Source organism: Erinaceus europaeus, chromosome 3 (assembly GCF_950295315.1).
Source record: "Erinaceus europaeus chromosome 3, mEriEur2.1, whole genome shotgun sequence".
Classification (NCBI taxonomy): domain Eukaryota; kingdom Metazoa; phylum Chordata; class Mammalia; order Eulipotyphla; family Erinaceidae; genus Erinaceus; species Erinaceus europaeus.
This window is the reverse complement of record NC_080164.1, coordinates 76,934,806-76,956,876: the sequence shown is the minus strand read 5'-3', so window position 1 is coordinate 76,956,876 and position 22,071 is coordinate 76,934,806. Positions and strand designations below refer to the sequence as shown.

Genomic DNA, 22,071 nt, shown 5'->3' with positions numbered 1-22,071 from the left:
CTGTCTCTATCCAATAATAAGTAAAATTAAAAAATTAAAGATTAAAAAGTAAATAAATCTTTTTTAAAAAAGGAGGGAAAATAAAGAGAATGATACTGGAATGACTGTTTTCCACAATCATGTAATCTTAAAAGAAATAAAATTCATTAAAGTAGGAATCGAGCAGTGAGGAAGACAAGCAACACCTTATTTAATTCCTGTGTATTGGAACTTCATTAGACTTTGTGCATGTGTCATCTTACTTAGTCTCAGTGGCCCTATAAGCAGTAGGTGATTGCTTCACTTTACAGGTGAAGGAACCAAGACTCAATAATTTGTTCTGGGGAGCCAGGTGGTGGCGCACCGAGTTGAGCACAGATAGTACAGATAGTACGAAGCTCAGGGATTCTGGTTCTAGCCCCCGGCTCCCGACCTGCAGAGGGATCGCTTGACAAGTGGTGTAGCAGGTCTGTAGGTGTCTCTCTTTCCCCCTCTGTCTTCCCCTCCTCAATCTCTCTCTGTCCTATCCAACCACAGTAACAACAATTTTTAAAAAAATGGAAAAGATAGCCTCCAGGAGCAGTGGATTCATTCATAGTGCAGGCACCAAGCCCTAGCAATAACTCTGGAGGCAAAAAGAAAAATTGCTCTGAGTGTTCCCGTGAATCAGAAGTAAGATTTGTGGTCCGAGAGGTGGTGCAGTGGATAAAGCATCAGACTCTCAAGTATGAGGTCCTGAGTTTAATCCCCGGCAGCACATGTACCAGAGTGACGTCTGGCTCTTTCTCTTTTTATGTTTCTCAATAAATAGATTTAAAGAAAGAGAGAGAGAGAGAGAAAGGAGTAAGATTTGAACCTTGGTTAATGTTTGTTTAAGTTGGGGGTCAGGCGGTAGCATAGCAGATTAAGCGCAGATGGTGCAAAGTGCGTGCAAGGACCAGAATAAGAATCCTGGTTTGAGCCCCTGGCTCCCCACCTGCAGGGGAGTCGCTTCACAAGTGGTGAAGCAGGTCTGCAGGTGTCTATATTTTCCTCTCTCCCCCTGTCTTCCCCTCCTCTCTTATTTCTCTCTGTCCTATCCAACAATAATGACATCAAAAGCAATAATAATAACCATAACAGCGATAAAACAACATGGGAAACAAAAGGGAAAAAAAAAGCCTCCAGGAATAGTGGATTCTTGGTGCAGGCACCAAGCCCCAGCAATAATCCTGAAGGCAAAAAAAAAAAAAGAGTTCCATCTCATTTTTATGCAATATTGTCTCTCTACTAGTAACTGAATTAAAGGACTGTAAATAACCCACTAGATGACACAGTGGCTAGAGGAAAGAACCTATAAGCCTGAGATCCCAAGTTCAGTCTCTAACTTTACCTGTGCCAGAATGATGCCCTGGTTCTCTATCATAAGTCTTTAAAAAAAAAAAAATTGAGTAGTAGAGTAAGGGCCCAGAAGTGGTACACCTTGCAGGGTGTGCATTGTTACCGAGTACAAGGACCACAAGCTCAAGCCCCTGTTCCCCATCTGCAGGAGGAAAACTTTGTGAGCAGTGAAGCAGTGCTGCAGGTCTCTTTTTCTCTCCTTTTCTCTCTCTCCCTTCTCATTTTCTTTCTGTGCCTATGCAAAAAATGAATAAATAATAAAATTTAAAAAGATAATATATAGGAGAGTGTAGCCCCAGGAAATTGCACAGTGGCTAAGATTCTGGACTTTTAGACATGAGGTTCCTAGTCCTACCACTAACATTATATGAACCAGAGTAATACTCTGCTTCATGTTCACTTGCTGTCTCCTGACCTCTGTCTCATTAAGGAAAGTGTGTGTGTGTGTGTGTGTGTGTGTGTGTGTGTGTGTGTGTGTGTGTGTGTGTGTGTAAAGGTGCATTTGAGCCACAACCTAGAAGGTAGTGTAGGATTTTAATATGCAGTAACTGATGGAGAAAGTACATTGTCTCCTTAGTCATCAGGATAAGATACAAACACCATTTCTACAGAAATATTTGGGCCAGAGAGAGGGCTTCTGTAGATACAAGCCTTGCCATACATGCTGCCTAGATTCAAGCTCTAGCACCATAAGGGGGTGCCATGCACTGGGGGAAACTGGTCCTGTGGCCTGTCTCAGTTGATTTCATCCTATCAAAATAAAAAAACAGTTCTGCCTCAGAACTGTGAAATCTTCCATGTGTGAGACCCTGGCCCTACCAAAAAGAAAGGAGAGAGGCAAAGATACTTAACTTTCAGGAACAGGGCTGCACCTAGTTGAACACACATGTTAGAATGCACAAAGACTCAGGTTCAAATCCACAGTCCCTAGCTGCAGGGAGGAAGTTTCATGAGTGGTGAAGCAGATCTGCAAGTGTCACTGCTTTTCTAGCTCCCCCTTCCCTCTCAATTTCTGGCTGTCTCTATTCAATAAGTAAAGATAATTTTTAAAAAAATTAACTTAGAAGAACTAGAGATACTTAAAATATTTGCATGGAGATAGTATTTATATTAAAAGAAAGAATAGATTTTTCTTTTTAACTTCTGATTTATTTACTATTGGATAGAGATAGAGAAATTGAGAGTAAAGAGGGAGAGAGACAGAGACACCTGCAGCCCTGTTTCACCACTTATGAAGCTTTCCCCCTACAGGTGAGGACCAGGGGCTTGAACCTGGGTCCTTGTGCACTGTGATGTGTGCACTTAACCAGATGTGCCACCACCTGGCCCTGGGAATAGAATTTTTTTAATATTTATTTATTTATTTATATTCCCTTTTGTTGCTCTTATTTCATTGTTGTAGTTATTATTGATGTCATCATTGTTGGATAAGACAGATAGAAATGGGGAGTCAGGCTGTAGCGCAGCAGGTTAAGCGCAGGTGGCGCAAAGCTCAAGGACCGGCCGAAGGATCCCAGTTCAAGCCCCTGGCTCCCCACCTGCAGGGGGGTCGCTTCACAGGCGGTGAAGCAGGTCTGCAGGTGTCTATCTTTCTCTCCTCCTCTCTGTCTTCCCCTCCTCTCTCCATTTCTCTCTGTCCTATTCAACAATGACAACAACAATAATAACTACAACAATAAGATAACAAGGGCAACAAAAGGGAATAAATAAATTAATAAATAGTAAAAAAAGATTTTAAAAAAATCTGTAAAAAAAAAATACAGATAGAAATGGAGAGAGATGGGGAAGACAGAAAGAAAGACACTTGCAGACCTGCTTCACCGCTTGTGAAGTGACACTCCCCTGCAGGTGGGGAACCGGGGGCTTGAACCAGGATCCTTATGCTGGTCCTTGCACTTTGCGCTACCTGCACTTAACCCACTGCACTACCGCCCTACTCCCCTGGGAATAGATTTTTCTGTTAAAGAGCAGAGAACCAGATTTACTAAGAGCTATAAAAAGGGGCTGGGTTGTGGCTCACCTGGTTGAGCACACATGTTACAGTGTGTAAGGACCTGGGTTTAAGCCCCCAGTCCCCACCTACAGGGGAAAAGCTTCACAAGTGGTAAAGCAGGGCTGCAGGTTTCCCTCTGTCATTCTCCCTATTTTCACCTTCCTTTTCAATTTCTGTCTCTACCCAATAAGTAAAGATAATAAAAAATTCTAATGAAATTTAAAAAATAAGAGCTGTAGCAAAGGGAGACAGTCCTGTATTATTTGTGTTATAACCTAAATGTGCCTTACCAGATATTAATATTTCCACAGTGTCTTTTTAGTTTTTCACAAATTTGTAAAAGATGTTTATTTTAATTACATTTTGTAGGCAAAGAAGGTGGACCTAGCAAGCCATCTCACTTGTAAAAGATCATTTGGGGGAGTCAGGCAATAGTGCATCGGGTTAAGCATAGGTGGAGCAAAGTGCAAGAACTGGCGCAAGGATCCTGGTTCAAGACCCTGGCTCCCCACCTGCAGGAGAGTCGCTTCACAGGTGGTGAAACAGGCCTGCAGGTGTCTTATCTTTCTTTCCCCCTCTTTGTCTCCCCTCCTCTCTCCATTTCACTCTGTCCTATCCAACAACAATGACATCAATAACAACAGTAAAACAACAAGGACAACAAAAGGGAATAAATAAACATTTTAAAAAAGTATTGGGAGTTGGGCAGTGGCGCAGTGTGTTAAGCGCACATGGTGCAAAGCACAAGGACCTGGGTAAGGATCCAGGTTCGAGCCCCCGGCTCCCCATCTGCATGGGAGTCGCTTCACAGGCGGTGAAGCAGGTCTGCAGGTGTCTATCTTTCTCTCCCCTTCTCTGTCTTCCTCTCTCCATTTCTGTCTGTCCTATCCAAGAACAAAGACAGCAATAACCACAAGGGCAGCAAAAGGGAAAATAAATAAAAACTAAAAATAAATAAATAAATAAATCAGTTGGGAACAAAATAGGAGAGCTGGCACTTTGTAATCACTTCTTTTTTCTCTTAAAATTTTATGATGTCTCTTATGAAATTGTTATACTTTTATATGCAGAAGTGTGCAGAAACTTGACTATAGTGCTTCTGTTGACTCAATAATACTATCTTGATATTTAGAAAAGTAATAAGCTCAGATGTTTTAAAAATGACAAATTTGGGGGGGTTGTTTTTTAAGTAATTCATTTGGAGAGAGCAGACTTCCAGAAGACACTCATAAAGTAACATTTTTAGTCCCTTCACCTAGATTAACCTGTTGTATTTTTTCCAGTTGCTTTATTATTTGTTCTCCCATTTTACATGTGTTTGTGTGTTTGTACACACACCTATATCCAATTTTCTTCTAAACTCAGAGTAAATTGAATATTTGCTTTTGCGTAGTAGTACAATTGCCAGCTTCAGTTAATTTAACAAAGATATTATACATCTATATTTCACTAATGTTATTTGATTCAATAATATCCTATATAGCAAATTTTTAGAGGACTATTTTTTAAGGAAACATTTGAACCAATTTGGAGTTGCCTGTCTTAAGACTGGTATTCAGAATCATAGAGATTAGGGTAGACAGTCTCTCACTTGAATAGTGTACTGCTTTGCCATATATGTGTCCTAGGCTAGAACTCAGCACCCTACCACATTGAAGGAAGTGCAGTGGTTTCTCTTCTACTGTTTTACTCTGTCTTTAACAAAAATCAAAACACAATTCTTCTAACATAAATACTCAGAAATTTATACGGTGATACTGTCTAGAAAAACAGTAGTTTAACATAATTCAAAAGGTTTTAAAAGTGAGGTTGATAATTTGTCTTAATGTTAATTAAGTATTGCTATCTGGCCACTTGAGTAATGTTAGATATTTGATTACAAGAGAAATAGCACTTCATTTGGTTTTTTTATGAAAAAATAGTTGAATTCTACATTTGTGAGTAATTAGTATAGATTGTTTGGGAACTTAATTTGCACACACTGGAATTTTTAAAAATTTCATTGCATTCTGTAGCATAGCATTTTCAGATGTTTCCATGATGGAATGTTGGAGATACTTCAGATGTAAAATTCCTTTTTCTTAATCTTTTATTTATTTATTGAATAGAAATAGCCAGAAATTGAGAGGAAGGGGAAGACAGGGAGAATGTTGTCACCTGCAGCCCTGCTTCACCACTTATGAAGCTTTTCCCCCTGCAAGTGGGGACCAGGGGCTTGAATCCAGGTCCTTGCACATTACCCAACTATGTGCGCAACCACCCAGCCTCTGTAAAATTCTTTTGTCCTTGTACAAGAGATGATTTATTCTTATTTTTATCTGGTCTTATCTCTCAAAGCAATAATCCTAATGGTTATATGTGTTTGTATTCCATTAGTGTTAATATTTCTTTTTTTTTTTTAAGAATTTTCTTCTCACATCTTTTTTTTTAATTTTCCCTTTTATTGCCCTTGTTGTTTTTCATTGTTGTTATAGTTATTATTGTCGTTGTTGGATAGGACAGAGAGAAATGGAGAAAGGAGGGGAAGACGGGGAGAGAAAGATAGACACCTGAAGACCTGCTTCACCGCTTGTGAAGTGAGTCCCCTGCAGGTGGGGATCTGGGGGCTCAAACCGGGATCCTGATGCTGGTCCTTGTGCTTCGCGCCACCTGCGCTTAACCTATTGCCCTACCGCCCAACTCCCTAGTGTTAATATTTCAAAGGACAGTGACAAACTAACAAAGAGATCTTAACTAGAGTACCCAAAAGGCTAGCTCAGTTAGTAGGGTCTAGCCCTGCATCAAAGGGAAATTTTGGTATGTCACCTTTGTTTGAATGAAAAAGTTAGCCCTTCCGCCAGAAGTGGTAAAATGACAGACACAGCTCAACAAAAATTTTAAAAGGAAAAAAATAATTATATATGATTATGATATATGGTTAATTACTTCATAAGATCTAGAAATCAGTAGCTTTTATCTCTTCCAATACAAAGGAATTAAAAACATCATCTTCTATTGCCAGAAATTCTTCCATATTCGGAGAGAGAGATATGAATGGTTAGGGTTGAGCACACACATTACTGCACCCAAAGAACCCAGGTTCAAACTCTTGTTCCCTACCTGCAGCAGGGGAAGCTTCATGAGTACTAAAGCAGTTCTGCACATAACCTTCTCTCCCCCATCCATTCTCTTTATTTGATAGGACAAAGGAAAATTGAAAGGGGGTGGGAAATGCCACTAAAAACAATGAATTATCCGGGCAGGCCCCAGTGATGACCCTGATAACAATTTAAAAAGAAAATATGAATAGTATGAATAGATAGACTTGATAGAATATACATACGAATGGATTCTGTGTATGCTCAAGAACTATCAATAGAAACCATCTAAATGACTTGTCAGTAGTATTCATTCAGTGAAACACAGTAAACATGAGCCAGCTATATGCACTGAACTTAACTTGTTCCTGATTGGTGGCTATTTTAATACCAAATTCTGTGCATACATATTAGCAGATACTATTAAAATTACTTTTTAGGTGAATATATTTATAACTGGATCTCATTGATGCTTTTAATTTTTTTATCTACCTGAAATAGGATTTACTTAAATCTATCATTTCAAGAATGAAGAAGGCTATAGAAGATGATGTTTTTATTCCTTTGTATCCAAAGAGGTAAAAGCTATTAATTTCTAGATCTTACAAAACAATTAGTCATATAATATAGATTTGTGTAAGAAACTCTTGCAATAGAAACTATATTTTCTTTTATTAACAGTTGAGAAGAGAACCAGAGTGTTACTGTGGTATGTGTGGTACTAGGGATTGGATTTAGCACCTCATGCTTGTGACTCCAATACTTTGTCCACTGCACCACAAAACTGTATTATATACATACATCTATTAAGATATAAATTGAAATTTCAGTGATTTTTTTTTCAGTTACTTTTCTCTTTGCCTTGTCTCTTATTTGTGTTGTTCTAAGAGTGGCATGGCAGAGTGAGTAAAAGCACAGGATCTTGAGTCTTAAGTTTATCACTAGGTGTTATAACCATTGTCCTATATCTGGTTTACTATTTTAAGCTTTTTTGGTTTTTGTTTGTTTGTTTTAATTTATTTGAGTGAAGAGAGACTAGAGTATTGCTTCCTCCTTACAAGTGGCGACCACGGGCTTGAAGCTATGTCCTTGAGCATGATAGCATTTGCACTCAACCAGGTGCTCTACTGCCCAGCCCCAGTTTGCTATTTTTAAAAATATATTTATTTATTTATTTATTCCCTTTTGTGGCCCTTGTTGTTTTCTTGTTGTTATTGTTGTCGTCATTGTTGGATAGGACAGAGAGAAATGGAGAGAGGAGGAGAAAGACGGGGAGAAAAAGATAGACACCAGCAGACCTGCTTCACCGCTTGTGAGGTGACTCCCCTGCAGGTGGGGAGCCAGGGGTGGAACCGGGATCTTTATGTCGGTCCTTTTTTAAAGAAAAAAGATTTTATTTATTTATTTATGAGAAAGAGAGGAGGAGAGAAAGAACCAGACATCACTCTGGTACATGTGCTGCCGGGGACTGAACATAGGACCTCATAGTTGAGAGTCCAATGCTTTTATCCACTGCGCCACCTCCTGGACCACTCCCAGTTTGCTATTTTTTAAAGCTGCTTAGTATGCCTTCATGAACTCTGATGGGTATTCTGTAGTAAAACATTATGAGTTATGCTGTGAGTAATTTTATGTAGACATACATTGTATGTATGCAAGTATATGTCTACAGAAAGCATCAGAAATGTTGTAGGCTAGGCCAAAGTGTATACATTTGTAAGTTTGATAGCTGTCAGAAATTCTTAATATATATTCCATACAAAGTTGGTTTAGTAAAAAAAAAAAACTCTTGGGAGTCCGGCAGTGGCGCAGTGGGTTAAGTGCACTTGACACAAAGCGCAAAAACCGGTGTAAGGATCCCAGTTCGAGCCCCGGCTCTGCTTCACAAGCGGTAAAGCACGTCTGAGATAGCTATCTTTCTCTCCCCCTCTCTTTCTCCCCCTCCTCTCTCAGTTTCTCTCTGTCCTATCCAACAACAACAACATCAATAACCACAACAATGTTGAACAACAAGGGCAACAAAGGGGAAAATAAATAAAATTAAATTAAAAATTTTTTAAAGTTACATATATATATATATATATATATATATATATATATATATATCTGGTTCTGAAAGATTAACCATTGTTTGCATTTTCTCTTTTGTTTCAAATTAGTTTTGTAGAAAATAAAACATCACCACATTCAAGGTTCCAAGAAAGACAGTTCTGGTCAGGCGTAAAGGTAAGAAAAAACTGCAGAGTAAGCTTAAATACTATATTCTTTTTTACATCTAGTTTACTATAAAGTAGAAGTTGCAAAGTTTTTCTGCAGATAAGATGCTTTGTAGTTCAGTCTCTGAACTTTAGTAAATCTGGCTCTAATAGCAGCCCTTTAAGAATCCAGGGTTGCTTCAGTCTTATACCTGATGGATCCAGATTCTGGTGAGTATGTTTGAGAGAAAGATTACTTATCTGGGAAGACTCCAGTAGATCCATTTAAGATGGATCTCAGTCGGGTGATCTAAATTGAAAATAGGATGAGCTAGTTATGAAAGTTGGGAACTTTTCTAAAATTAATAGTTCCAGTGGTGCTAGTAAGAATTTAACCAACTTCTAATAGCTAGTGAAGTCTTCCTTTTAGAGAAGTGGTAAATAACCACTTGATATTTTTATTATATTTTAGCTATTCCAAAATATCCTTCTTTGGAATGGACTTCTCCCAGATGAAACTTTGCAAGAACTAGGACTGGGAAAACTGCTTAATCGTTACCTTATTATAGTTCTTCTTAATGCCACACCTGGGCCAGCTGTTGTAAAAAAGTGCAACCAGGTAAGTTATGTGAGAACTGATTCTGGGTTTTGTTGTTGTTGTTGTTGTTGTTTGTTTGTTTTCTCTGTGTTGGCACCTTGCACATGTGAAATTTCCTTCATCCCACACTTTTCATTATTTAGTTGTATATAGAGAGAGACAGACAGACAGACACTGCAGTACTGGAATTTACTCTGGTGCTATGGTAATCTCATGTAGTTCTGGGCCTTGAACCCAGATCATGTTCATGAAAATGAACATGCCCTGCTAGGAGACCTGTTTTTTATCTTTTTTTTTTTTTTTTGATATTTATTTATTCCCTTTTGTTACCCTTGTTGTTTTATTGTTGTACTTATTTGCCGGTTCTCGTAGGGGGCCTATCTCGGGTCCAGCTCTCTCTGTGTGACTGTCCTGTTGGCCACAGGAGACAAGAGAGGAGACCAGAGATGACCCCAGGGTGCTATGGCAGCAGATAACCCGTATTGAGCAGCAGAACAGTTTTTAAAGGGTGATAGGGGAATGCAAAGGGCTGTAGGAGGAAGCAGTTTGTTTATACCTAATATGGTAAGAGTGAAGATTTTTCCAGTAACCACTGGGCGGGTGGTCTAGCCAGGGGATGAGGAATTGAGATTATTGGCAGGCGCATGGGGTGGGGGTCTTTGTGTGGGCAGGGGGAATTGAACCATATATGGTCAGAAGAACTGGGAGACAGGGAAGAGGTGAGGGGGCTTCTAGTAGCTGAGTAGGCGGACTAACCAGTTTGAGAACAAGGAAGTGAGTCTTTGTGCTTAGAGAATGTGGGGCCCCTGTGGGGCAAGGGAGTCTGATAGGGGGGCAGAATCCTGGAGGCCGAGACCCCCCACCCCTGCTCGACCCCAGATGGGGGAGTCTGATGGGCCAGCTGTACCACCAGGCACCTGTTTCATAGGAGGCTCATACCATGCTCAACTTCAGCCTCACAGTTCCCCACAGTTGTTGTTGTTGTTGGATAGGACAGAGAGAAATGGAGAGAGGAGGGAAAGACAGAGGCGGGGAGAGAAAGATAGACACCTGCTGACCTGCTTCACCGCCTGCGAAGCGACTCCCCTGCAGGTGGGGAGCCAGGGGCTCGAACCGAGATCCTTAGGCCGGTCCTTGTTTTACACCACCTGCACTTAACCCGCTGCTCTACTGCCTGACTTCCATTTTATCATTTTTTAAATTGAGGAAGCATCTCAAACTTGGAGAGTATAGGACTTGTGTAAATGAGCCTCCTGGTTCAAATCCTGGTGATACATGGATGTAAGTGGAGCTCTGGCTTCCCTAACCTTATATGAGATAAGAAAAAAAAACACGGGGCCAGGCAGTGGCACACCTGGTTAAGCGCTCATGTTACAGTACACAAGGGTGAAGGTTCCTGCAGAGGAGAGCTTCACGAGTGGTGAAGCAATGCTGCATGTGTCTTTCTGTTTCTCTCCCTCTCTATCTTCCCCCTCCCCTCTCAATTTCTCTGTCTCTAGCTAGTAAATAAATAAATAAATAAATAAAATTTTTTAAAACGAAAAAAAAACACGAAAGACCTTAAAATTAGCAAAATAGTTAAAATTGAATTTCAGCAGGCTAGAAACCCAGGGGTAGTCCACAGCATTGAAGAATTAGATCCTTGCCTCTCACTAAACACCAGTATAGAAAGTGAAGTCAGGCGGTAGCGCAGAGGGTTAAGCGCACGGGATGCAAAGCGCAAAGACCGGCATAAGGATCCGGGTTTGAGCCCCATCTCCCCACCTGCAGGGGAGTTCCTTCACAGGTGGTGAAGCAGGTCTGCAGGTGTCTATCTTTCTTTCCCCCTCTGTCTTCCCCATCTCTCTCCATTTTTCTCTGTCCTATCTAACAGTAACAACAATAAGAATACCTACAACAAAAATAAAAAACATCAAGGGCAACACAAAGGAAAATAAATAAATATTAAAAAAAAAAAAAGAAAGAAAGTGAAGCTATAGGGGCCAGGAAGTGGCACACCTGGTTGCATGTTATAGTGCACAAGGACCCAGGTTTGAGCCCCCGGCCCCTACCTGCAGGTAGAAAGCTTTGCGAGTGGTAAAGCAGGGCTGCAGGTGTCTCTCTTGTCTCTCTCCTCTGTCTCCCCCTTCCTTCTTGATTTCTGGCTGTCTCTGTTCAATAAATAAAAATAATTAAGAAAAAGAAAAATGAAGCTATAAAATATTCTACTAGAAAATCTAAAAATGAGTCTTCTGAACTTCAGCAAAAGTAGAAATGATGAATATTAATTATTTGACAGAAATATAAGTTGTCAATGGATCATGAACATTGCCCTAAAATGTGTCAACATTACTTGATCACTGAGGGAAAAAATTCTTTACGATGTGAATTTGAAATATATTTATATATATTTTGTTTAGTCCATGTGTGTGGAGAGAGGAAAAAAAGGGGGGTGGGGATAGATAGCATAAAGGTTATGCAAACAGACTCAATGCCTGAGGCTCCAAAGTTCAGGTTCAATCTGCTTGCCACCGAGAAAATGAGACAGAGAGAGAGAATTGAGATTTCCTCTAATACTGATTTTTTTTTTTTCAGACTTCAAGGAAAATATCTGTGTGTGTGTGTGGTCCAAGAGGTGATATAGCTGCTAGGGTGTTGGACGCTCAAGCTTGAGGTTCCAGAGTGATGCTCTGGTCCTTCCTCCTGCCCAAAAATTAATCTTTTTAAAAATTCATTTATGAGTATAGGAGACCCAAAGCATCACTCTGACATGTGCCAGGGATCAAACTTAGGACCTCATGTTTGCAAGTTCTATCTCTACCACTTCGCCACATAACATTTTTAATTTTCAGAGCTATAGTTTTCAGAATAGTGGATATGCTTTCCAGGAGTGGTGTGGGTGTGTGTTTGTTTTTGTACCTTCCAGAATTCCATTGCTGGAGCTCCAGTGGCATAATCGGTTAGCGCACGGTACTTATACAGAATTTCATTGCTGCTGGCAGAGTTTCACAGTCAGAGCACCAAGACTTCACTAAGTGCAGGCTCAAACCTGGGTCACACACATAGCAAATTAGTGAAATACCCAAATAACACTTTTATTTTTTTTTCCTTTGAGGAAAAATAAATTCATATACATAAAGTTCATATACATATATACATGTTCATGTACGTAGAATACAGTTATTCTTTATTTTGCTGTAGACAGCTATAGCAAAATATGTTAAGTCATATCAAAACCATAAATTTGTTAAGTTACCTAATTTCTTTTCTTACAATTTTTTTTATTTTCTTTAAATTTATTTTATTATTGGGTAGAGACAGAGAGAAACTGAGGGGTGGAAGGAGATAGGAAGGCAAAAACACCTGCAGCTGTATTTCACCACTCGTGAAGCTTTCTCCCTGCAGGTTGGAACCAGGTATGCCACTACCTGCCCCCAAAACACATACTTTTAAAGTTGAGTTGACTCATAAGTCTCTTTTTAAACTCTTAGCATTAAAATATTTTGAGTGTCTAATGTTTGACAGGGAAAATTATCAAAATTTAACCAGGAAAATTGATAATCATGCTAGCAAAATTATTGGGTAATGTGGCTGTCATTAAAAATACAACCATGTGTTTTGATTAACAGATAGCAGTATATTTACCAGAAAAATGGTTTGAGAATTCTGCCATGAGAACATCTATCCCTCCACTAGAAAACTTCATCCAGTTTTTATTGCAATCTGCACATAAATTATATGAAAGTGAACTCAGGTAACTCTTTTTTTCTTTTTTACTAGGACAGAGAAAGAATGAAGGGAGGGGAAGGTAGAGAGGGAGAAAGAAAGACACCTGCAGACCTGCTTCACCTCTTGTAAAGCTTCCATCCTGGAGGTGGGGAGCCAGGGGCTTGAACTTGGGTTCTTGAGCTTAGTATTATGTGTGCTTGAGTAGGTATGCCATTGTCAAGCCCACCCCACCAGTTAACTCCTTTTTCTCTCTTTCCTTCCTCCCTCTCTTCCTTCCTTCGTTCCTTCCTTCCTTCCATTCTTCCCCAGAGTACTGCTTAACTCTGGCATATGGTAGTGCAGAGGATTGAACCTGGGACTTTGGAACTTCAGGCAAGAAAGACTTTCTGCATAAGCATTATGCAAAATTTTGTTCTTAGCAGTCTTTAAAAATATTTTTGTTTTCATTACTTAAAAAAAAATCTACTGAAACCGTGTGTTGTTAGTAGATATTCATATGCAACCTTTGGAATGTTTTATACTTACACATCAGACCGTGTATATTTTTTATACTTATTAGCCATGTTTTAATTCTATTGTGCCTGTCTACAGTCTCAACATTTGCTGAATACAAGTCTCTCGGCTTGATATTGTTATCCAGTTTGTTTTTGAATGTCTCATCACAGCACTAGGTGCTCAGTAACTTAAATAATAGTGGTTTTCTGATAAATCACTTCTCAAAAAGATAACCCCTGACTTTGTAGCATTTAATGATGGAAGGTAAATACCTACATCCGCCAAAGGAAACCACAACTCAGATATCTGACCTGTTTACTCTCTGCTTTTTTTTCTTTTACAGTCATTCATATTAAAATCTGGTAGAACATATCCATTTAAGACCCTATATTGAAACTTGAGAAAAGTAGCTGTTGTAAATGTTGTTTTAAGTTTGAGCAACTTACAAGCTATCACATACTTGTTTTTAATTTATCTTAATGAAGGTGGGGAGAGGCCAGAGCGCTGCTCAGCTCTGGCTTATCATAGTGTTGGGGATTGAATCTGAGACCTCAGGCTTGAAAGTTTTTTTTATATATATATTTATTCCTTTTGTTGCCCTTGTTGTTTTATTGTTGTAGTTATTGATGTCGTTGTTGTTGGATAGGACAGAGAGAAATGGAGAGAGGAGGGAAAGACGGGGGGGTGGAGAAAGGTAGACACCTGCAGACCTGCTTCCCCGCTTGTGAAGCGACACCTCTGCCAGTGGGGAGCTGGGGGCTCAAACCAGGATCCTTAAGCTGGTCCTTTTGCTTTGTGCCACATGCACTTATCCCGCTGCACTACCAACTCTCACTCAAAGGTTTTTACATAGTCACATATGAAAGTTTTTACATAACCACATAGCTGCCTCCCCAGCCCTGTAGATACTGGTTTTAAGGTCAAAATTTTGTTACTGATGACACAATGTCTTCTTGGACTTTGCATTTTTTAGGAGAAAATGTCTCTTTTGTCTTTTCAGGGAAGAAGTCAAAGAAATAATTCTTATTCTAGTGAAAATAAAAGCTTTAAATCAAGCAGAATCCTTCATTGAAGAACATCACCTAGATCATCTTAAATCAGTATTTATAGAAGCTTGAGTAAATTTTATAGGCAAATACTGAGATTTCAGTATAGTTACACTTGACTCCCTTGCTTGGGGAGAAAATGCAGGATCACAAAGTAATGAAACATTAACTGCATAAGGCATTTTAGGTCTTGTTAGATATTGTCACTGTTCTTCAGTAATCTGTACCAATGTATTTATTCACAGGTGTATCAGGTAAATAAATTTGCAGTGAACTGTTTATTCTCTAATATCTAATAGCCAAAACAAGATACTTTGGCCATTTGTAAAACTTTTGAAATACAGATTGATCTTTGTTTATGGGTTTGTAGAACTTAGAATTTTAAGGATATTGATGTTTTACCCGACTTACTCTTTCATTAAAGTTTTTGTCATTGGTGGTAGAAACAGGTATGTTAAATAGAACATGTGATCAGAAAAACTGAGAAAATTTTTAATGAACAACTCAAGTAAACTTAAATATCTTGTGATTTAGGGGATAACTAATTATTACCCCCAAAATCATACTGCAGGAGTAAAGCAATGACCTCTGACATCATGACTTCTAGTTTGAAAGCTGTAGATAATACACTAGCAGTTTGACAAGTTACATGTACTGCAGCGGCCTTGTGTTTTGTCTGTGTGTGTGTGTTTTTAAGTTTTAATTACATTATATGGAGATAGAATCTCATTTAGAAAATTCAAGCCACTGCTGGAAAGCATTTCTATCTACACCATTAGGCTTAACTGCTGTGTTGTTTGTTTTGTTTTTTAGTATAATCATTTTGGGCCTATTCTAGTGTTTATATAATTTAAAACATATTTTTATACATAAGCTTCAAATATTTATTACATATGAATTTTGTATTTTTAATATTAAAACTTACATGTGGAAATCTTCCTCTGGCTATGCATTTTTAATATCTATGCATGTGTTCCCTTGAGAGATTTCTCTTACTGTTGTTGATAGGAAAATAATTGTCAACAAATCACAGGTTTGGATCAAAATTTTTATTTAAATGAGAAGCCACTACTTACCCATTCACTGTTCTATTTGTTTCTCATGTTGGTGCCAGGGATTTAAACCCAAAGTACTAATGAATTATTCAGAAACATGAAGTTTACCTAATCCTCAGTACACAATTATTTTCCTGTAACTTTGAAATGAAAGAAATGAACAGGAAGAATTTACAGTTAGTAAGGACAAAGCTCTGAGTTAGCAACTGAGCTCAGATCTTGATCTTGCCCTGGTGTTCATGCTGCCTTGTTTCAGAAAACTGGAAAGAGGTCTCTCTCCGTCTTATCTTCCCCTACCTCTGTCTGAAATATATACATAAAAATGTGAAAATTAAATTTTAAAAAACTGAAAAGAATTCAGAACAATAAACTTTTGTAGGTGACTCCTAAAATGTACTGTAGATATAAACCATCAGATGAATATCCTTAAAATATATATAAAATGAACCCCAAAATCTGTCACTTATGTAGGGCAGAATAAAGTAGAAACTGTATGATCATCTCAATAATAGAAAACACATTAAACAAAATACACTCAAAACTACAAAAACTAAAAATTTAAACTCAAGCTTCATGTAAATATTTCCAGATGCTCTATTTCATATCCAGTGTTGAAAATAAAAATATTTCCTCTCATATTTTCTCATTAACATAGTCTGGCCACTCAAACGCTAATGAGAAGAGACATACACCCCTCTGTTCATAGCTACATTATTCACAATAGCAGAAGAGTGGAAGCAGCCTAAATGCCCATCAACAGATACTGGCTAAAGAAGTTATGGGATATATAGTCCATGGAATACTACTCTACAGTCAAAAAAGATGATACTGTGTCCTTGGGACAAAATGGATGGAACTGGATATACTTAGTGAAATAAGTAAAGAGATGAAAGACAACTACCAGATGGTTTCACTCATATGGAATCTTGATATCTGATACACATGAACTTTCCAAAAAAAAAAAAAAAAACCCAAACAAAGACTTGTGAGAACTATGGTGGTTGTCTTTGGGAGGTGGGAGAGTGGGGATACAGAACTTTGGTGGTGGTGTAATGTGGAACTAGACATTGTAATCTTATAATCTTGTAACAGACTATTAAAAACAAATTTTAAAATTATTTTTAAAAACACTGTACTGGAGGTCCCAGCCATAAAACAGCCAAACAGTCTCAAACAGAGACTTAACCCAAACAGAGGGTTAAGACATTCCGTCTACAAAAGAAAAACAACTAGAATATGGGAAATTAACAAGATCTTATGAAATAAAATCCTGGGACATATTAGTGATCTGACTGAAAAACTTAATTTGAAAATATCATTAAATGCCTAGGAAACAAATTACAGTGAAACAAAACCTTTGTACTGAAAACCATAAATCTTGGCAAACAAGATTTTTTTTCTTTAATGTTTATTTTAATGAAAGATACAGAGAAGACCAGACTACTGTTCAGCTCTGGTTTATGATGGTCCTGAGGATTGAACCTGGGACCACAGAGCCTCAAGCATGAAAGTCTTTTTGCATAGCAATTATGCTATCTCCCCAGCACTAACATTCTTGAAACCTACATAAAGGGGAGTCGGGCGGTAGCACCAGTGAGTTAAGTGCACATGACACAAAGCGCAAGGACCAGCGTTAAGGATCCCGATTAGAGGCTCCTGCTCCCCACCTGCAAGGGGATCGCTTGACAGGCAGTGAAGCAGGTCTGCAGGTGTCTATCTTTCTCTTCCCCTCCGTCTTCCTCTCCTCTCTCCGCTTCTCTCTGTCCTACCTAACAATGATGACATCAATAACAACTACAACAACAATGAAAAACAAGGGCAACAAAAGGGAAAAAAAAACCTACATAAAGGAAAAACATCATGACTTGCAAAACTCAAGATTTTTGTAATGGTGTCTTCTTCCAAAAATGTTTGATAGTTGTTGCTCCTACCAGCACCACCTGACTTATAGAATGTAAGCTTAATATCTTTGAAATAGCAACCCAGGACACAGTGGATTAAATGCTGGACTCTCAACAGGAGGTCCCAAGTTGCATGAGTCAAGAGTGATGTTCTGGTTCTCTTCTTTCTCATAAGTAAATATTTTCATATATGATATATATATAATAAAGTTTATATGGATCTACAAAGACCTTAAATAGCCAAGCCAATTTTGAAAGGAAGAATGAGTTACAACTAAATCATCTCAAGATTTACACTTAAGAATATATAATAATTGGGGGTCAGGCGGTAGCACAGCAAGTTAAGCACATGTGGTGCTAAGCTCAAGTACCAATGAGATCCCAGTTCAAGCCCCCGGCTCCCCACCTGTAGGGGAGTCACTTCACAGGCAGTGAAGCAGGTCTGCAGGTGTCTGTCTTTCTCTCACTGTCTCTGTCTTCCCCTCCTCTCTCCATTTCTCTGTCCTATCCAACAACAACATCAATAACAAACAAACAAAAAAAAAACTATAATGAAGCTATGGTGTAAGGATAAGAGCTGCTGAGTTAGTGAGCACAGAGATTTGGGGAGAATGTTATGCTGGAAGAGAGCATGGGAGCTGTAACACATTCCCCCACATATTGCCTATGGTATCTCTTCCACTTGGCTGTTGATTTTAGAAATGACTAGAGAAGGTTCAGCTTTCTAAATACAATCCCAAATTCACAGCACCAGAAGTAATATAACATGAGAATTCACTGTATAGTGTTCACGCTATAACCAAAATTGTCTATGGCCATACCACCCTGAACATGCCCAATCCTGTCTGATCTCAGAAGGACCAAAAGCAAGGGGGCCAGGGAGCAATACTCCAGCAGAGACTGCAAAATCTTACTATCTGCAGGGCAAAGCCAGTGGCCCCCACTTGGCCATGAAAATGTGACTATAGTCAATGGTAGTTAAAACTACAATCGGGAGGTAGCACAGCTGGTTAAGCACACATAGTGCAAAGCACAAGGACCGGCATAAGGTTCCCGGTTTGAGCCCCCAGCTCCCCACCTGTAGGGGAGTCGCTTCACAAGCGGTGAAGCAGGTCTGCAGGTGTCTTTCTCTCCCCACTCTGTCTTGCCCTCCTCTCTCCATTTCTCTCTGTCCTATCCAACAATGACATCAATAACAATAATAATAACTACAACAATAAAACAAGGACAACAAAAGGGAATAAATAAAATATTAAAAAAATATATTACAACCAGACAACAAATAACGCCATCCAAAAAAGGGGGGAGGACATGGACAGAATATTCACCACAGAAGAGATCCAAAAGGCCGAGAAACACATGAAAAAATGCTCCAAGTCTCTGACTGTCAGAGAAATGCAAATAAAGACAACAATGAGATACCACTTCACTCCTGTGAGAATGTCATACATCAGAAAAGGTAACAGCAGCAAATGCTGGAGAGGGTGTGGGGTCAAAGGAACCCTCCTACGCTGCTGGTGGGAATGCCAATTGGTCCAACCTCTGTGGAGAACAGTCTGGAGAACTCTCAGAAGGCTAGAAATGGACCTACCCTATGACCCTGCAATTCCTCTCCTGGGGATATATCCTAAGGAACCCAACACATCCATTCAAAAAGATTTGTGTACACATATGTTCTTAGCAGCACAATTTGTAATAGCCAAAAACTGGAAGCAACCCAATCTGTTCAATCTGTTGTTGAAGTGTCCAACAACAGATGAGTGGCTGAGCAAGTTGTGGTATATATACACAATGGAATACTACTCAGCTGTAAAAAATGGTGACTTCACCGTTTTCAGCTGATCTTGGATGGACCTTGAAAAATTCATGTTAAATGAAATAAGTCAGAAACAGAAGGATGAATATGGGGTAATCTCACTCTCAGGCAGAAGTTGAAAAACAAGATCAGAAGAAAAGAAAAAAACACAAGTAGAACCTGAAACGGAATTGGAGTATTGCACCAAAGTAAAAGACTCTGGGGTGGGGGGGTGGGGGGGGTGGGTGGGTGGAGAGAATACAGGTCCAAGAAGGATGACAGAGGACCTAGTGGGGGTTGTATTGTTATATGGGAAACTGGGGAATGTTATGCATGTACAAACTATTGTATTGACTGCCAAATGTAAAACATTAATTCCCCGATAAAGAAATATATATTTGGGGGAATTAATTCCCCAATAAATACATACATACATATATATATATATATATATATATATATATGTATGTATTCGACAGTAAATACAATAATAGTTTGTACATGCATAATATTCCCCAGTTTCCCATATAACAATACAACCCCCACTAGGTCCTTTATCCTTTTTGGACCTGTATTCATCTGTTCTAGCTAATGCCCTCCTCCCATACCAGAACTCAGATACTGATGTCTTCCTAAGAGACCCTGAGAGCAAATTTTGCCCCCCCTCCCCCCAACCCACACCTTCCTGTTAGCAGAGGGTCCAAAATCCAAACTGAGCTGACCTGTAAGAACTTTCTCAGTCCAAGCCAATGTATAGTCTGCAGGGTCACTTACTCAAATGTACAGGAAGGCCAGGCGGTGATGGTATGAGTGTTGAAAACAAAACATTGTGCACCATGAAGTCTACATCTGGCAAAACTGACATTCAAAAATGAAGACCTGTAAGATATTCCCAGATAGAACCTGAGAGGGTTCACTGGGATACCCGTTCCACAAGTAATGTCAAAGTGAGTCCTTCCGACAGAAACAAGAGCACAAGACACTTTGGTGTATGATGAAATAATGATCTCCTGTAAAGGCTGGAAGACTAGAAAATAGAAAAGCCAGTGTTACTATAATTTTGTTTTGTGAGCTATCTTTCACCTTCATGGTTTAACATACAATTACACACGAAATAATTACAGGTCTGTTGTTAAGCACACGATATGTGAAGATGTGACTTGCTTTTTATGAGCTGAGAAACAGAAAACAAAGCAGTACTCCCTATAACCACATTAAAAATAGATATATCTTTATTGGATAGAAACAGCCACAAATTGAGAGGGAGGGGGAGAGAGAAAGAGGGAAAGTGACAGAGACATCTGCAGCTCTGCTTCATCACCTGTGAAGCTTTCCCCTTGCAGGTGGGGATCAGGGGTTTGAACCCAGGACCTTGTGCATTGACATGTGTGCTCAATCACGTGCGCCACCACCCAGCCCCCCTTTTAGTTTTTTAATTATCTTTATTTATTTATTGGATAGAGACAGCCAGAAATTGAGAGGGATGAGGGAAATAAGGAGAGAGACAGAAGACACCTGCAGACCTGCTTCACCTCTAAGGCTTTCTCCCTGTAGGCGGGGACTTGAGGCTTGAACCCAGGTCCTTGTGGATTGTAGCATGTGCATTCAACCAGGTGTACCAACACCTGTGCCCTCCAACCACATTTCTGTTGGACATCAACCACACAGCACACACTGCCACATGACCAACTATCCTGTGGGTATTTGCCTAGGACGTGCTCATATTCTCTGCCTTCAGTTTCCTCAAAAGCACTGCTCAGCTCTGGCTGATGGTGGTGTGGGGGATTGAACCTGGGACTTAGGAGCCTCAGGCATGAGTTTCTTTGCATAACCATTATGCTATCTCCCCCATCTCAAAAAAATAATCTTTGAAATGTCCAGGAAAGCTAAGTTCAATTATGATGCAAACATTTTATTATTCTTGAAATTTTCCTGTTCAAAACTGACAATATTTTCTTTTTATGTCCAACAACAGTATTTTCAAAACTATATTAAGAATATGAATACAGGGCAGGGGAAGATAGCATAATGGTTATGCAAACAGACTCTTAAGTCTGAGACTTCAAAGTCCCAGGTTCAGTCCCCACACCACCATAAGCCAGAGCTGAGTAGTGCTCTGGTGTTTGTCTCTGTCTGTGCATCTCTCAAAAATACTATATATTTTTTATTTACTTATTTTTATTGTTGTTATTAATGTTGTCCTTGTTGTATAGGACAGAAAGAAATGGAGAGAGGAGGGGAAGACAGAGAGGGTGAGAGAAAGACACCTGCAGACCTGTTTCACTGCCTGTGAAGCTACTCCCCTGCAGGTAGGGAGCTGGAGGCTCAAACCAGGATCCTTATGCCGGTCCTTGCACTTTGCGCCATGTGCACTTAACCCACTGCACTACTGCCCAACTCCCATAAAATATTTTTTAAAAAAAATGTGAATACAGGACAGAGTTAGCTCACCTGGCAGAGTTTGCATCTGATTATAACAGATGCTCTGGGCTTGAGCCTCAGGACCATGAGTCCACTATGTACAGCACTAAAAGAACTCTACAGATGGAGTACTGTTATGGGATCTTTCTTGCCTTCCCCACTAAAATTAAAACCTGGCATGAAATGGTAGTAATGTCATAAAAGTACCCTAGTGCCATATGTTTTTTTAAAAAATGTGTGTATATGTATCTATGTGTGCTGGACTTCTCGTGGGGTGGCCTCTTCCCGGGCACAAACTCCTGGCTTACCCGCTCTGTTGTGCACCAGATGCGGGGGCCCACAAGAATGTTCCAGGGCAGTAGGAGTAAGCCGATTGGGTCTTTCTCAGCGTTTGTAGCTAGAGACACAAGAGATGACCCGGGGAATGC

The 22,071-nt window shown here is 39.4% G+C and overlaps 1 protein-coding gene across 4 annotated transcripts in view; it reads left to right on the top strand.

Moving 5' to 3' along the window:
- The window catches only part of GCFC2 (GC-rich sequence DNA-binding factor 2), a 54,462-nt gene extending 37,816 nt beyond the window's left edge, over nt 1-16,646 (top strand). The window contains exons 13-17 of one of the 4 annotated variants that reach the window (XM_060187577.1): nt 6,931-7,007; nt 8,589-8,655; nt 9,097-9,243; nt 12,831-12,955; nt 16,182-16,646. In XM_060187577.1, the coding sequence (XP_060043560.1) occupies nt 6,931-7,007; nt 8,589-8,655; nt 9,097-9,243; nt 12,831-12,955; nt 16,182-16,272 (507 nt within the window). In that variant the 3' untranslated portion in view covers nt 16,273-16,646. Of the gene's footprint in view, nt 1-6,930; nt 7,008-8,588; nt 8,656-9,096; nt 9,244-12,830; nt 12,956-14,425; nt 15,410-16,181 lie in introns of those variants that run through there. The other 3 variants (XM_016194379.2, XM_060187579.1, XM_060187578.1) reach the window with 3 other exon arrangements.
- Nucleotides 16,647-22,071: the final 5,425 nt, after the last annotated feature.